The sequence below is a fragment of the Hippocampus comes genome, unplaced genomic scaffold (assembly GCF_001891065.2).
Source record: "Hippocampus comes isolate QL1 unplaced genomic scaffold, H_comes_QL1_v1.1 scaffold93, whole genome shotgun sequence".
NCBI classification, from domain to species: domain Eukaryota; kingdom Metazoa; phylum Chordata; class Actinopteri; order Syngnathiformes; family Syngnathidae; genus Hippocampus; species Hippocampus comes.
This window is the reverse complement of record NW_017805481.1, coordinates 638,489-654,862: the sequence shown is the minus strand read 5'-3', so window position 1 is coordinate 654,862 and position 16,374 is coordinate 638,489. Positions and strand designations below refer to the sequence as shown.

Below are 16,374 nucleotides of genomic sequence, written 5' to 3'. Positions count from 1 at the left end.
TGAGTGAGTGAGTGAGTGACATCAGTCATGCTGTCCCAATCAGGCCCCACGGCCTGATGAATAGCAGGCTCACTTGAAGGGACTTGGAGCCTTGAGAGCACCAACCCCTCCTCTCCTGTTCGTAGTCTCGAGGGAAACGGGCACCTCCACTTCAAGCGTCTGAATTCTCAGACTCTCAGAGGCCTCTTTTAGGTTTTTCGATTTGGACGGAAACTAAAGAGCGTCCCGTGTTGGTTAAATGTACACCCATGTTCAACACGCACGCCTTTTTAGTGAACCGGATTAATGGCTAGTTCTTATCTTTCAATCTGACGGCTATTGATTGATTGATGTGATTCATATTCTGACAGAACGTGGCTGTTCATATTGGAAATGCTGCCACCTGGGAGAGAATCATGAGTCAACTAAACTGGAGAGATGATACTGTAGTGCAGGGCTGCAACTAATGATTATTTTGTTGCTGAATTGGATGATTAAAAAAAAATACAAAAAATGTATATCCCTTTATTGGTTAAAAAACAGGACTTTATTTTAGATTGACAGTGCAGAAAATGCGCAAACAGATGAATTCAGCTTGTCAGGAAATGGGCAATAATGTTGTTCCTTGTTTTCCAAAATAAAAGCGGTTTTTTGCAAATGTTTTATTTTGATTCAACACTAAAATAATCTGCTGACGTGGAGCACGATAGAAATCAGGTAGTAGTTACTGTTGAGAGGCTGACATTCCAAGGATCCAAACCAATGATCAATTAATTTGATCATCAATAGTGATGGATTTATCATTGCACCTCTACTTTAAGTGTATAAATATACACCAAACATGAGGCACTATATCGTGCGTTCCCAGTGAACTAAATGTTAAATAAGCAAAATAAAAAATATAATCTGACCGAATGGAGGTGAATTCAGCCTCTGGTGGTAACTGAGTGTAACTGCAAGTGTTGGACTGCTGCTTCTGCTTCGTTGGGGTGCTGCTTGCTTTCCTGTTCTTTATTATTTTATTTTTTAAAATTTCAATATGTGGATGGAGCCCAAAGGCCCCTGTGCGTGCCTGCGTGTGTTTGCTGTCATGTTGTCGGGGCTCAATGTTGTCTTCTCGCTTTGTGTTGTGCTTCCAAGTTGTTGACGGTGTCTTTTTCTTTCTCTTGTCATCCTTGTTTGTCTTTTTGTCCCCCCCCCCCCTCTCCCACCCCTCCATCCTCCAACCCCCTTTTGCCTCTGCCTCCTTCCTGCTGTACATCGACCCCGCCTGCCTCATGCTGTTCCCCCACCCCCGGCTTCTTTCCAGCTCTCTCCTTCCACGCTCCCACCTTTCCTCACCCCTCCCGCCCCCTCGCCCGTTAATGGACCCCCGTCCCCCAAGTTTGGCCGGGACCCCCTGTCGTACTGTTTGAAGGAGATCAATAAGACAGTCAAACCCAGAATCTCGTCCTTCCGCACACTCAGGAGATCGGTGAGTCCCTCCCGAAAGGAGAGCCACCTTAAAGCGCCGCTTTAGTTGAGTTGGAGGTCTTTTCATGCTTTGGTTTGAATGTGTGTCGTGTGCGGGAAATGGAATGTTATTCGCATCACACACGTGGTGGATGCCATTTGTCGAGGGTCACCACCTCTTTTGACAAGAACTAAATATGCGTTCCAATACATATTCTGCTTCCTTCCCCTTCAGAAGTTCACGCCCCAGAGGATTCCGGTAATATGGAGCGCATTCATGGCGCGGGTTATGCGAAGCGGGTGACTCGAAGCGGCCACTTTCCCCATGCAAATGCTGATTTAATTATGATTTAAAAAAAACAAAAACAAATCTGACTCTCAACTGCTCGAGGGCAAACCACTGCAGCTGGTATGCTGTTATTTAGTTTTTAATTTTTTTGCATTGAAAAGGTGGTCGCTTGTTGGTGGATGAGAGGAGACATAGTTGGTCACGCTCAAAGGAAATTGTGCCTTTTTTTTTTTTTTTTGCACCGAGAAACATGACAAAGGAGTGTTAGGGCCACACTGGCTACAGGGGTGAGGAAAAAGTCAGGGAATTCCAGGATAAAAGTTGCAATTTAATGAGAAAAAAAAAGGAACGTACAATGTCAGTCTTCACTGCTGTATCCTTTTCAATCTGTGGCTTTAGTCTAATAATCTGACAACCTCGAGATGGCGTCTGTCATCGTGGCTTTTTCTTTTTCCCCCCTGTGGTATTATTTTGTGCGAGTCAGTGTGGCCCAATTAACTCTTTGAGTCGAGGGTAACAAAGGCAGCAATTAAAAGAGTGTCACGCTTGGGCTTCAACTCACTATTGGGCATGACAAGAAAATATTGCTGATGACTTTGAATTATGTTTCAAATGAAAAGCAAAAGAGTATTAGGGCCACACTGTAAATAATAATAAAAAAAAAATTCTCGCCTCGGTTTCAGTTGTACCTTTATGAGAATACGGTGAAATATTTATGAACAATTTAAAAAAATATTTTCAGGTGAAAGTAATCTTACAAGAAAATGTCCTTCCTTATTCTTGTGCTATCACCACCATCAATATATATTAAAAAACTCATTTTGTCTTGAAAATATAAGTTATGACTTTTTTTTTCCCAGTGTGACCCTAACACGTGACCAACTGTGACTAAACGAAATTTTTTTGTTTTGTTTTTGTTTTTGGGGCAAAGTGAGCTGAACTCAAATGCGAGACTTGGTGTTTGTCCCCCCCCTCTTCTTTCTTTTGGGGCTTGTTTTTTTCCGTACATTTCTGCGGCCTTCAAGTCGATTTTCCTGTGACCTTTTCACAGCCTGCGGTCACTGAGGACTTCACCCATCTCCCTCCGGAGCAGCGCAGGAAGAGGCTGCACGAGAAACTGGAGGAAACCGGCCGAAAGTTGCAGAAGGAAATAGATCAGAGGTTCGTGTGTGTGTGTGTGTGTGTGTGTGTGTGTGTGTGTGTGTGTGTCCCATTCATCTCCATTAGAGGCTCCCTGGTGGCTCGAAGTGGACGGAGTATTCGCAGAGTCGTGACACAATGGCATTGTGTGAGTGAAACTCCTAAAATTCTCTCGCTCTCTCTCTCTCTGTCTGGCTGTCAGTGAGGCCCTGGGGAAGATGAAGAGTGTTTATGAGAAAAATCCAGATCTGGGAGACGCCGCCAGCCTCGCACCCCAAATCAATCAGACAAATCTGAATATCGAACGCCTCAGGGGGGAGCAAAACAAGTATGAGGTAATGCTGATTTCCGGGCTCTTATTATTTCTTTTGCCCAGTAATAGGTCGAGCGGCCGCGCCGTGAATTATTCATTTGATCATGAAGTATTTGGGAGTAGGCCACTGAGAGATGAAATGAAACCTTTTGGTTTGAAGGGAGCAGGCGCTAGGTAGTTCACCCGCAGGCGCTTAGTAGCACTCCACGGCCATTCCGTGATCATGGCGTCATTGCAAATCAACTTGTTAACGGCACTCCTTGTCTAACGTATAAGTGCTTTTATTTTTTTTTAATCCTCTAAAATAAAAAACGGAAATTAAATGACTGTGTGATTGAGTAGTGAAATGCCACACCTCAAATAAATGCTTCCTCTTTAACGGGTCAGATGTGGCAATTGTTAAGCTGACGTGTACGTCGGTGTTTAAAGAGAAAGTGAGTGATGCAGACCAGTACAATACAGATTAATGCATCGTAGACCAAAAAAAAAAAAATCTCGCTCAAAAGATCATCCATTTTATTGAGACTTCAGAAGTAATTACGTTTAATGCTTTCCTTTTATTTTGTTTTAGATTGAAGGCAGAAAATACCAATACACTAGTTGACAGTACACCGCTCTTGTCCTTGTATGCATGAAGCCCATTCAATTTGTATTTGCCTAAAACGTGCAGTTACCCCAATATTCGTATGTTGTTAATGTCCAGTGATAAAGTCAGAATATGTTAAATCCAATTTTTTGGAAACAGTATCCTCTGAGAACCATCCTATTAACCATACTATTCCATTTTCCAGACGTGGTTGGCTGATGCAGGAGGTCGAGGCGACACACCACGATACAAATCGCACTCCTTCAACAACAGCGACACTCACGAACCTCTCAGGTGACTCGCATCTTCCTCACATCGCTGTTTTTTCCCCATTGCGATTTCCCTTACACACCTGTGTGGGTGTGTGTGCGTGTGTTCTCCGCAGCCTGGATGGCGCTCACTCCGACGGAAGCACGCCCGACGCCGCCTCCCATGCTATCTATGCCGAGTTTGATGATGACTTTGAGGATGAGGAACTGGCGGCGCCCATTGGGAACTGCACCGCCATGTATAACTTTCCCGGTATGTTGCTGGCATTGGGTTTTGCTACCCGGTGGTCGACTGGTTTGCGCTTACTTACCCAAAGACAGCCGGGGGATAGGCTCCGGCGCCTCCCGCGACCCTTGTGAGGATAAGCGGATCAGAAAACGGATGGATGGATGGAAATATTAAAAATATATATTTTAAACTAAATTAATTTTTTTTTCCCTCTCTCACCCCCCAATTTTGCTGCTGTAGAGTGCAAATTTCCCCAGTGTGGAACAAATAAAGGTTATCTTATCTCTTGGCATACCGGTTAGGGATGGGCGAGACCTGGTGTCGGCCAATAGCGGCCTTATTTCAAGGTATCGGATGCTCGTTAAGGGGGCCGATATCAGCCCCCGATAAAGCCCCCCCCCCCCCCAAAAAAAAAGAAATCTGCAATTTTTTGTCTATTTTAAAAGAGAATATTAGATGTTTAAATCTCTGATAACAACCTTCCCAATAGGCTTGGTATTAGGGCAACATCGCCTTGACATCCTGTCAAACGTCAGACTTTCAGAATAAAACACGACCAGCATAAGAAGAATTTCACCAATTATTCAATCATAATAAATAGAAACAATTGTCGTAAAAAAAAAAAAAAATCTGTACATTTATAAATGAATAACCTTGACGGAAACACATGAAAGAAATTTGGTGAGCTGAACAGCATTGCAGTTGGGGGCAATCATTTTTCAATCAATGCAATGTTGCTCATCGAGGTTGTGACCACGTTTGCAGGCGCCAGCGAAGGCACCATCGCCATGCAGGAAGGAGAGGTGCTGGCCGTGGTGGAGGAAGACAAAGGCGACGGTTGGACACGCGTCCGCAGGAGCAACGGGGACGAAGGCTACATCCCGACGTCTTACGTCTCCATCTCGCTCCATAAATGACACACCACACGATTGCAAGAGCAAAAAGAAGAGGACTCCCTTCAAAAAAAAAAAAAAAAAAAAAAAAGAAAGAAAAAAAACACCTAATAGGCAGTTCATCCCTATGGGGAGCCTTCACGAACATGCAACAGCGCTTATGGGCAGGACCAGAAAGCGGATCCAGGAAGTCGGGGGGATGTGGTTGGCTTTTAGAAGTGTAGTCCCAAATTAGCAAAAGCACGGTGCTAACAATGTGTTCCACACGGTTTGCCACTTAGGAAAAACACGCAGCGATTGTTTTTCTGTTGACTTCTCAGCGTCTCGGTACAAGAACACGCAGTGACACATTGGCTTCGAATCGAATATTGGACCTCTTTATTGCGTGAGAAGAGAACGGAGTGACACCTAGTGTTGTTTTCATTTGTTGGCTGACAGCAGACCATCGCGGACGAATGGCCGTCGTCCAACCTGAAAAGCAAGGAAATAGTAGTTCCCTTTGCTGTGTTTTTCTACTACATGTAATTTATTACAGTTGTTTATGTACTTTAATGTTCCGCTTTATAGTAGATTTTTTTTTTTTTAATGACCTTGCACACATAGCGGACAATGTAGTCACAAAAGGGAGCGCAAGCAGTGACTATTGTATTTATGTAAGATACACTTCAGAAACAGCATGACCACTATTGTCTTATTTAACCTTTCAAGTTAAGATTTTTTTTTTTTTTTTAAAATAGCGTGATAGACAAGTAAAAGACGCTAATTATTGTTAGTGCGTTGCTCTTAATTGTCTTCATACATTCTTTTAGTTGGTTTGAAGCTACATTTTGGAGGAAGCATTTGTCTTGGGTGCCTTTCAGGTAAGAATCATCATCAGCATTATTGTTCTGCGTGTCTATATTCACAATTTTTGCATTAAAGATATTCTCTTGGTTCGGAACGAAATAAATCTGGAGCACATTTCAACGTTAAATGTGTCGTTCATACGCTTACGTCGTAATTGATATTAATGTCACATAATATTAGGTATATATATGAAAATATTTTTCATAATATTGTTTGTAAAGTAATTTTGCGCTGTGCTGTAGTAAAATAAGTAACCCATATTCACAGTGGAGGAGATTTGAAAGCTCTCACTAGATGGCACTGTTGTATCTTTCCACAGTAAGGCATGCTGTACATCTGTCATAGCATTTTTGTATGTCCCCCCCCCCCCATACAGGCCGTGCATTTGCATAGCTCATTAGGATCGCACAGCCTTTGAAAAATAATTATGATTACGAATTTCTTAGATATGATGCCGGGGCTCTCATTAGCAGCCAGAAGAGCATAACTGCCGAGAGAATGAATGGACTACCATGAGAAGTCCATTTGAAGCCTGATGTTGTCGTGTTTTTTTAAAATTTATGTATAACACGGAGTGATGCATGAAGTTTATTAAATTATGATGGAAGTGACGCAACAGCGCACAGCATGGCAACTGCTTCCCGCCATAGCATCATGCAGAGCAACGAGGAAGTCGCATTTCGTTGATGGACCGCACTAATTAAGAATATTTCACTTTGTTTTTTGTTTTGTTTTTTTAATGTGGCTTTTCTTTTTTTGCAACTGCAACACAGTATGGCGGGAGCGTTGGTGAATCCGCATTGGGTCTGACATCAGCAATGCGACTTCCGCGTAGCTCTGCCTGACGCTAGGCGGGAAGCGTTGCCATACCGTGCGCTGTTGCGTCACTTCCGTCATCAATTTAATAAACTACATGTATCATCACTCCGTAGCCAAAAAGTGGACTTGGCAAAAAGTGGCCTCCAATGTCCACTTTTTGGCTATGATGTGCCATGCTGACACCTGGGACCATTTTAACCGCTATGAATAAAACAAACAAACAAAAAAAAGACAAATGTGTGTACTCGCCTGCAACTTAATTGACCGAGAGCGAGGACCATTTTGAGCTACGAGGACGCCGCCATTTGCCTGGAAGGTGAGTCGCTTCACATTAAGGGGTTCAGGTCCCTTTGAAATAAAGTCTGTGTCTCCATCCTCGTCAGAATATGTTGAGTGCATTAAACAGATTTAAGTTTTCCTGCTGATGTTTGATCACTATAACGTCAAGTATCCAGCATATAATGATTGGAATTCCATTGGGAGCGCTCTTCCGGGTTGGAAGCATTCATCGCGCACAAAGACTCGGGGAAGACAGAAGATGAAGGGCAATGGCGTACGGCATCTTTTATCCGTCGCTAAAATGCTTTACAAGTGATTGGCGTGTCAGTCAATATAAAGTGGGCTTTTCGCTTGTGCGATTAGTAAAGTCCATTGACGATTACAAGAGCTTATATTCGATGGTTGAGCTGCCTCAACCACTGAATATAAAGAATCAGTTTGTATTATTGTTATTATATTATACTCTGCATTTGAATTCATTTCGTAAAAATGACTGGAAATAAAGATTTAGTATTTGCAGAGGTGTGTGTGTGCGTGTGTGTGTGTGTGTGTGTGTGTTTACAGAATTCACATCTTGCAAATAATAATGGAATACAAAATTGGCTGTGCATAAATCAACACCTTCCAACAAAGAAAAATAATAAATCAACATTAAAAATTAATACATTAGACAAATCTGCCTTGACAGGAATAGAGACGTACTGTGAAACCCTGATAAATTGATCTACCAATAACAGCGATAGTCAAATGGATCTCATTACAGAAGAAATAATAAAAACTTATTGCTGGACATTATTTTTTCTATGTAGCATCTAGTTTCATAAACACAGTGTGTACACTTATTTTTAGTTTTTTTTCTGTTAGAAAATTAGCAATGACTTAATCTCTCCGGCTGCTGCACCGCATGTGTTTAAAGATTTAAAATTGCATCCTCCAGCAGTTGCCCAAAAGATTAAAAAAAAAAAAAAAAGGACACATCCACACAAGTTAACTGTTTCACAAACTCTGATGGTCTCGGGGCATATTTCTTCCTTTCTCCTCCAAGCCAGAACATTAAACAATTTTATGAGTCCAGAGGCCGAGTAAAAAAATAATGAATAATTAAATATTTCAAGTTGAGAGTGTGCATAGCTGCTGTCCAGACACTTTGTGATACGTAAAATTAAAAGTCATGAATGAACAATAAGGCTCTTTTTTTTCCTTAAATGATTCCTCTCTTGTAAATATACCAATAAAAGTCCAGAAGCTTAATGAACGCCTTGTGTTCATTCCTGAGTTTGTGTTTACCACGTTTTGGGGTTTTTTTTGCGCAAAATTCCCTTGGACTTTCTATGGCCCTCTATGGACTTCTGAACAAGCAACATTTTCTCAAGATGTTTTCGATGGAAAGAGCCTTTAATGATGATAAAGGTGTACCACAAGGAGCATTACTGGGTCTCATGCTCCTTGAAGGAGGTATGTAAATGACATCGATCTGTATTTATTGGGTGTGTAGATACATTGCTATGTCCTCAACATGTTTTGTTGTTGTTTGACTCAAACCTAAGTTGCAGGTCTTTGATTTCCCGGATGCCCTGAACACAGCGCAAGGCTCTTGTTTGCTCCAATCATGGCTGTCTTCATCTGAAAAGGCTCTGGTGTGGATATTCTGCAGTCAGGTATGTGACATGCACTTTTCATCCTCGAACATGACAAGTAGTTTGTGCCTGTGTGTTTGCTTTAGCTACATTATGCATAACCAGATTAGCTTTAAACCCAGCGGGCGGCCATTTGGGGTGGCAAAAAATGGTTAGCTCTGTTTCAACACAAGTTGTGGCCGGGTGTGATTTTTGGCCACCTTTTTGAGCTGTTTTATGGATTTGGCCAACAGTAGCTTTAGCTGCTCTGCATTAGGTGCTGCATTTTGTGTATTCAGTTTTTTTTTTTTTTTTTAACCAAGAAGGAAGCAAAAAACAACTCTGTTGCATCTAATGTGATTACAGTAATTGGCTTCACCCGTGTCACTTTTTTCTCAAATCCTAAATGACATCAAGTCGTGTCCTCAAATGCTCTTAATTTGCATAAAGTGAGTCACCATCTGTGGTGTTTTGAAAATAAGTCTCAGCTCTTTGTCATTACTATTATTATAATTGGGCTTACCCAACGTCTTTAAAAAACCAAAAAGAGTTTAATCATTCGAGTTTATGAGGTCAATAAAACTGCTCGGTATCAATTACACGAGACGTTTATGCCCATTCTTAACTAAGTTACAAAAGCAGTCATTGAACCTCTCATATTTTGTTGAAGGAGGCAGTTGAGGGCAGCAGCTCCTCAGTCAAAATGTCGCCGCGTCATAGATGAATGTGTTGCGGTGTTTGCGGTGGACCCTGCGCTCATCAATCATTTATGAGCAGCACATTTGAATCCAGATGTAAAAACATATTCAACATTCATGTTGTTAATTGGGAAGCACTATCTGTCCATTTTTTCCGTGTGTGTGTGTGTTTGTGTGTGTGTGTGTGTGTGTGTGTGTGTGTGTGTGCGCGCGCGCGTGCGTGCGTGTGTGTGTGTCAAGGTGGAAGGTTGTCTTAAGTGCCCACTTTACATCGGCCAACTTTACTCGCAGGCACACTTTTGTATTGAGGAGCTTTGCTAAAACCATGGAGGAATATCCACAACCAAGAAGGAATTGGACCGGTCCCGAGAGAAACGAGGGTGAACACACAAGCTGCCTTTTTCAGAGGTGGAGGGGCCACACGCCGCTGAGAGGATTCAGACGCGACACGGAATTAGCAACATTTCTGCTCGGCAGGTATGTTGATCAATAAATCAACAAAACCGATTTAGAGTTCTGGCAAGACTCAATTACAAATAAGTTAGACTTCAAACTAGCACATTACGAAGCAATGCGAGCATGTTAGGGCATTTGATGATGAATGGTTCCTTGTCGTTATTTGCCCCCTCCGTGATTGACGAGCCATCAGTCCCGCTGGCTTCTTACTCAAAGTCAGCTGGGATCGGCTCCAGCTCACCAGCGACCCTAATGAGGACAAGTGCCATCGAAAATGAACGGATGGGTGTCTTTTTTGTATTTGAGTTGGTCATGCTTCAGGTTGGTCGGTGAGGGGGCTCATTTGAGGGTGACAGAATCTAATTGGCTTTTTTTTTTGACCCCTTTTCCTCAAGACAGATCTGCCAAAATAAATTTGGAATTTTGTGCAATGCTCCATACTCTTTAACTCAAGAGACATACAGTCATGGAAGTTATGTTTTTTTTTTCTTTAATTTGGTGCAAGTGAGAAAGTCTTCAAGTTGTAAGACGATCTACAAAGTCAACTGTTTATTTTCGATTTATTCTCTGGCTGTGACAGCTGCATTTCTTGCCAAGCGGGCGTCACTAACCAAAGGGCAGCCCGGAGAAAAATGGAATCAGAGCAAAGATATGCAGTTCCCCCCCCCACTTCAACGGCGTGCTTCCGGCATGCTTCTAATAATAGCTGAAATTTAATTAGAGGATTTAATTGGTGGCTCCTGCTCACTCTCTTTGCTGGAGTTAACATGCGGCGAAGTACGGGCGACAGTCGGCCGCCGAGTCAACAAACGCAGTACTCGCTTTTGTCTCCCCTGACGTAACACACAAAAAATTACGTACGCACATCTCTGTGTTTGTTTTAGCATTGGTAAGTGAATTCTACCTGTCAACGTGACCTTTTGCTTGTCTCGCCCCATGGAAACAATGTCTTTCCCATCTGGACACATTTGCAGTCTACTCACCGTCACGCACAGGTTGCACTCGTCTCCGAGTAGCCCGTAGGCTCACCGTGACATTGCTTGGCCTCTTCGAGGCACTGCTGCCTACTTGAGTATGCACACTAGCGCCACCCTGGTGATTGATGCCCCGGGAAGGGAAGAGGAAATCTATCCCCTGAGTTGCAGCGTGGACTGTTGATGAACGACCCCTCCGAGGCCAGAGCAGAACAGTTGGGTCACGGGCGCCCGAGACCTTGGTAGATGGATGAGGCTGGGGATGGATCAGGATAGAGTCTTCGTAGTGGGAGTACCAAGGTTATACATATACAGTTGTGATTTTTTGAATTTCATTGTCATTTTTTTTTCTATATATATGAACACAATGGTGAGGCACCAAACACCGCGAGGTCATTTTAAGCCAATTGTTGATATTGCAATCAAAATGCAGCAATACTGTTTTGAGAATTTTTATTATTTTTTTAAGAAATTTTTTTTTCTCCTGTATTTGATTAATTGCGCACAACATAATGGCCTGTTAGCAAATATCAGCTCGGAAGCACGTTATCCGTTTCGCTGTCAAAAGATCACGTCTGTGCCATTCATCTGAGAAAAGTCAATTATTTAGCGAGTCCTTCAATGACGAACTCTGTCTGAATTTCCACCACGTCTGTTTTTAAATCAACTTACCTGTTGGAATGTAAATCACAGCTGACGTGCCATCGGTCTTCCAAGCAATTCATGTCATTTAAACTTTTTTTTTTTTTTTTTTTTTGATTGACACTTGACACATTCGAACTGCTGTTGCAGAGAAGCTCTAAAATCCTCACTCAGGTCATTAACTTGTTCTCTCAATCATTCTGCCTTGGCGCTTTCTCTCTCTCTCTCTCTGTCTCTCTCTTTTTTTTTTTTTTTTCCCCCCCTACAAAAAAATGGTCAAAAATTGACACAATGCTATTCCTGGGTGGTGACCCTGGTGTGGAGTGTTTCGTAATTACGCAATTTTGGAACAGCTGCCAGCCTTTTGTAATGGCTGATAATTGACCCTGTGGGGGAAAAAAAAAAAAAAAAAAGTGCCTTCTTTGATATTTATCTAGACACACCCTTTGTGTGTTTGTACAAGGTTTCCCGGCAGTTCCGGACCTAAAAGTTGGGTTTGACATAAACTTAAAATATGCAATTCCGATGTATCCTTGCATTCTTGTTATTATTATTATTATAAAAGCGAAGCAGGGTGATAGCTTGCCTGCCATCCAAAGCAATTTTTTTTTTCATGCTAGATTCGTAATCCGCCAATGTGGCACCTCTCTGGGACACCCATTTGATCATCCGCCTGCAGTGAATTAAGGCAAAATCAATCTGGGTGATGCACAGCAAGAGGAGAGAAACTGACAGAAAATAATACCATCTGTGTTTTTTTTATGATGGCAGCAGACAAGGGCGGGAGGTGATTCCAAGTAAAAAAAAAAAAAAAAAAAAAACGCTTGACAGGTTCAGCCCTGAAAGTATCATAAGTTCTTTGCTTGTTTCATAAATAAGCTACATTGTGGCAGCCTTGTGGATTCAAAGCAAAGAGAGATAACTATTCCATATCATTAATGTAGAAAATATGGTAATAAAGCACCCCCGAAAAATGTTCTTCACCCTCTCTTGGCTGCTGAAGAGATTCATTGCTACAGTTTTCTACATGGCTGCAACCTTGGCCTGTATCCAGGTATACCAACAACAAAAAAAAAAATGGCTTCCCTTTATGAGCCACCACTGTTTTAGCACCTCAACGCACCGCCCTCATTTACATACACAAAACCCACTAAAACAAAAGCCATTTGCGCCGCGTCCCTGCCATAGGTTCCTCCCCCGCGGCAGCCCGCCACCCCGCTCCAACCAGTCCCGTCCAAGCGGGTGGGCCACAGTGATGATAAATTGGCATGGATTAAATGTCAGCCCTTGGAGCGCATTCCACCCTCTGCAGAGCCAGAGTGAATCTCTTAAGCGGGAACACGTCGGACAAATTCGAGTCGGGAGTCGACGTCCTGCGCCGTCATCCAGACAATTTCAGGGGAAGCTTGACCCAGAACACAAAGTGATACCTGCCCACCTTGATACTGATACTTGTAGACTCTAGTAGTCCTAAATTATGACTTGAGTGGGGAACCGAAGTGATTTTTAACATCTTGACTGATTTTTTTGGTGCCACAGTCTGCCAGGAAACGCAAAATAGAAGAAAGAGTAGTTGTAAAAGAAGAATTTGAAGAAGCTAGGCTAACTGTTAGCTTATCTGGTAATTTCTCTTCTGCTTCTATCCATCCATTATCCAAGCGCAACGTTCGGCGACGTTCATTATTTGCTGTTTCACATCAGAGACGCGGAAAATATTGACTAATTCATGCCATGGGCCTTATGCGGAACATCACGTGACATGCTAAGTTATCGTTAGCCTGCACTAATTGAAGGTTAAAGAGAGTAATGATTTCCGAATTCTGTCAGCTAAGATTAGCTGCTTGTTGTTCGATAGACTGACAACATTCACACAATTTACTACTTTTAGGTCACAGTACCTTGTGTTTATTTTAAATAAAAATGACAAAAGCTAATGTTAGCATAGACGCAAGTTGAAGCATACAGTTTGAAACCGTTTTCGAGACATCATCCTGAAAATGGACATTAAAAGTTGTCTATCGTCATCTTCGGTAGCTCTTGAAGACATCTTGCATGGGAAGCAAAGAGTAGTTGCAGTTGCTCTTTCTCAGCTTCTTGTCATTTGTCACCTGCAAAGTCAAAAAGTGACTGGCGACAATTTAGCACAAAGCTCATTCAAACCGGATAAGAGCTGACAGCGAGGTCTGACACATTATAAAGGGAAAGGATTTCTTTTTTTCTTATCTGGCTGGGTAATTTTTCATGACTCATAAAAATGTAATAGGAGCACCTGCAGTAGAATAACTACCCATCAAAAATCCGGTTTTATATATCGCACCTGTCAAATGAAAGTCGTTTATCTCCAGGAATATTTTGATTTTTGTGAGGGTGGAAAAAAAATAAAAAATTCTTTATTAGAAAATGTACAAATGAAACCACGTCACGAGCATGTCGTTTTGGTGACCTTTTGTTCTCGGAGAGCTTTAAATCATCTCCTGTCTCCAGTGAAAGAGGCAGACCCAACTTGACATTTCATGCTCTGTTTGCCTTTGCGTGGGTTAAAAGTTAACATTCAATTTATTTGCATATTGTGAACCGCCTCAACACACACACACACACAGTTGCTACGGTTTTATTCTCAAGCGTACAACTTTCCAGGAACCTCCTCAAACCCCATCGGGATGAACTGCAATTACCACTTTCCTATTAGCGAGGCTTTGGCGTCACCTTGTGGTATCTTTGAAAATTTTGGAAAGAAGAATAGGGGAGGATAAGGCTCCACAGAAAAGCAGCGAAGCGCAACTAGGCGCTTGTTCGCTGTGAAGTGTGGCGAACAAGCAAGCTTTTTCTGTACTCCAAAAAATGAGGGCAAAAAAAAAAAAAAAAGTCAGTAACTATGGTCCCGCTGCTCTTTATCTCTAATGGACGACTGCCCAGAAATAAGCTGCTTCTGGGACCAAGTCGAGCAACAATGCAGCACCGCGGTTATTACACAACACAAACCCGCTCGTGCTGCTGAAAATGTCGACAAGGGCGGCAAAAAGGACAATGCGACCATTTGCTGGCTCCGTTTGAGAATCCGTCATCAACAGCCCTCTTAGCCGTGGAATCTTTGCCTGCTTGAAGTCAGCATTACGCGCGGCTCTCATTTAGTGTCGTAAAGGAAGGTGGTGGGGGGGGGGGGACCTCCGGCGAGGTGGCTGGTAATTGATGAATGGCTGCGGCCGATGTTCGCGCCGGCTAGTGTAGTGCAGAGGAGAGGCCAGGGGAAGGGAGCAATTTGTGGCTCAGCAAGGGGGGGGGGTCCACTCAGCAGCTTTCAGCGAGCACTCCAATTTGCCTTTTTGTGTGTGTGTGTGTGTGTGTGTGTATGTGTTTTTTTTTCTTTTCAATTTTATTTTGCTGGAGCTTTGATGTCCCGCTGCAAAGTTCCAATCATCACACATGCAACTTTTGGATATTGAATATTGGCCTACATCATCCACTTAAGACACATGGATGCCTACTTCGTTTACGTTATTTGTAGCACGCAGACATTCAACATTTCTGCCCGTTTGATGTCGATGGCGTACCGAAACAGCGTCGCCGACCCACAGGAACAACGTTTGAGATCGTTGCATACTCCAGACATTTGGGTGTCAGATCCAAAGATGACTACAAAAACAAACAAAAAAAAAAAACCCAAAAACGGACAAAAATAAAAAATTCCACTTTGTATTTCATTGCATTGACATCTCAATGTGTTAAACAATGCAGGATACAGGAGCCTTTGTTTTTCTCTTTTCAAGTGAGCAAAAGTATTGGAACGGGCATTATTAAATTAAGTTGAAGTAAATAACATTAAATAATTGGTGGCATAAGCTTTACTTGCAAAAAACTGCATCAAGCCTGTGACCCACTGGCTTCAGCAGACTGTTGCTGTCTTCATTTTAAATGTTTTTCCAGGCCTTTACTACAGCCTCTCTCAGTTCTTTTTTTTTTTTTGTTGTTGTTTCTGGGAGTTTCTCACACCTCTTCCATTTCATTACCCCTATTGAAATCGTTTCTTTTGCCGGCAGTGTGTTTTTGGGGTCATTATCTACAAAAGTGATGGAAAGGCCAAAGTATGGGGAAAAAAAAAAAAGATTTGCTAATGATCCAAAGTACACCAGCTCATCTGCGGAGCACGGTGGACGTAATGTGCTCGCATGGCTGTTCCTGGAACGGGCCCATTGGTCTTTATTGACGATGGTGGCAGCAGAATGATTTCTGAAGTCTACAAAACAATTTTGTCCATTAGAATTTCAGGAGACTCGTGATTTTTTAAAAAAAATTTCTTCCCCCTACTTGCTACTTGAAACTGTAATTATATCACGGTTCATAAACTGAGAAGTGATAACCACTAACCACTATCTGCCGTGCTGCATCAGTCTTTGTTGTTAATTACAATCACCTAGTGACACCACCGAGGTGTTTTTATTTATTTTTTCTGAAGTCGGGTACAACGTAGGTGCTGTTTACTTATTCAGATGGACAGCGACTAATGGTAGGCACAATGTCTACTAGAACCATTTTGATATGAATTACGGTTTTGAGGCTGCGGAATGGAGACCGTTTATAGTCGAGATGCGATGGAGGATGCTGTAAGGATGAGAAATAGAATGAGCTCTTGGCACTGCATAGTGAAGAGCTCCCGCGAGTGTACGCGTCCGTATAAATATTCATGTCGCTCGTTTGTTTGTGCACTGACAGCTGCGGCGCTTTCATCTATCGAGGTTTTTGCACTTTCCGAGGAAAGATAGGTGCGGGGCTCTGCGTGGCACCGCGGCCGGTTTGTTAGCCGAGCCCACAAGGATGGTCGCATGCTAAGTTGTTGTTTTCGTTACATGATTCATAATGAATGAGGCCCACCAAATTGATGTTTGTTTTTGTGTGT

General features: G+C 42.5%; 1 protein-coding gene across 4 annotated transcripts in view; it reads left to right on the top strand.

The window, feature by feature from the left end:
- trip10a (thyroid hormone receptor interactor 10a) overlaps window positions 1–5,228 on the top strand; it is a 30,194-nt gene extending 24,966 nt beyond the window's left edge. Inside the window, exons 10-16 of one of the 4 annotated variants that reach the window (XM_019875754.1) lie at window positions 1,289–1,453; window positions 1,667–1,690; window positions 2,772–2,881; window positions 3,063–3,195; window positions 3,965–4,053; window positions 4,145–4,281; window positions 5,023–5,228. In XM_019875754.1, coding sequence (XP_019731313.1) covers window positions 1,289–1,453; window positions 1,667–1,690; window positions 2,772–2,881; window positions 3,063–3,195; window positions 3,965–4,053; window positions 4,145–4,281; window positions 5,023–5,174 — 810 coding nt within the window. In that variant the 3' untranslated portion in view covers window positions 5,175–5,228. The remainder of the gene's footprint in view (window positions 1–1,288; window positions 1,454–1,666; window positions 1,691–2,771; window positions 2,882–3,062; window positions 3,196–3,964; window positions 4,054–4,144; window positions 4,282–5,022) is intronic. The other 3 variants (XM_019875755.1, XM_019875756.1, XM_019875757.1) reach the window with 3 other exon arrangements.
- The last annotated feature ends 11,146 nt before the right edge of the window (window positions 5,229–16,374 follow it).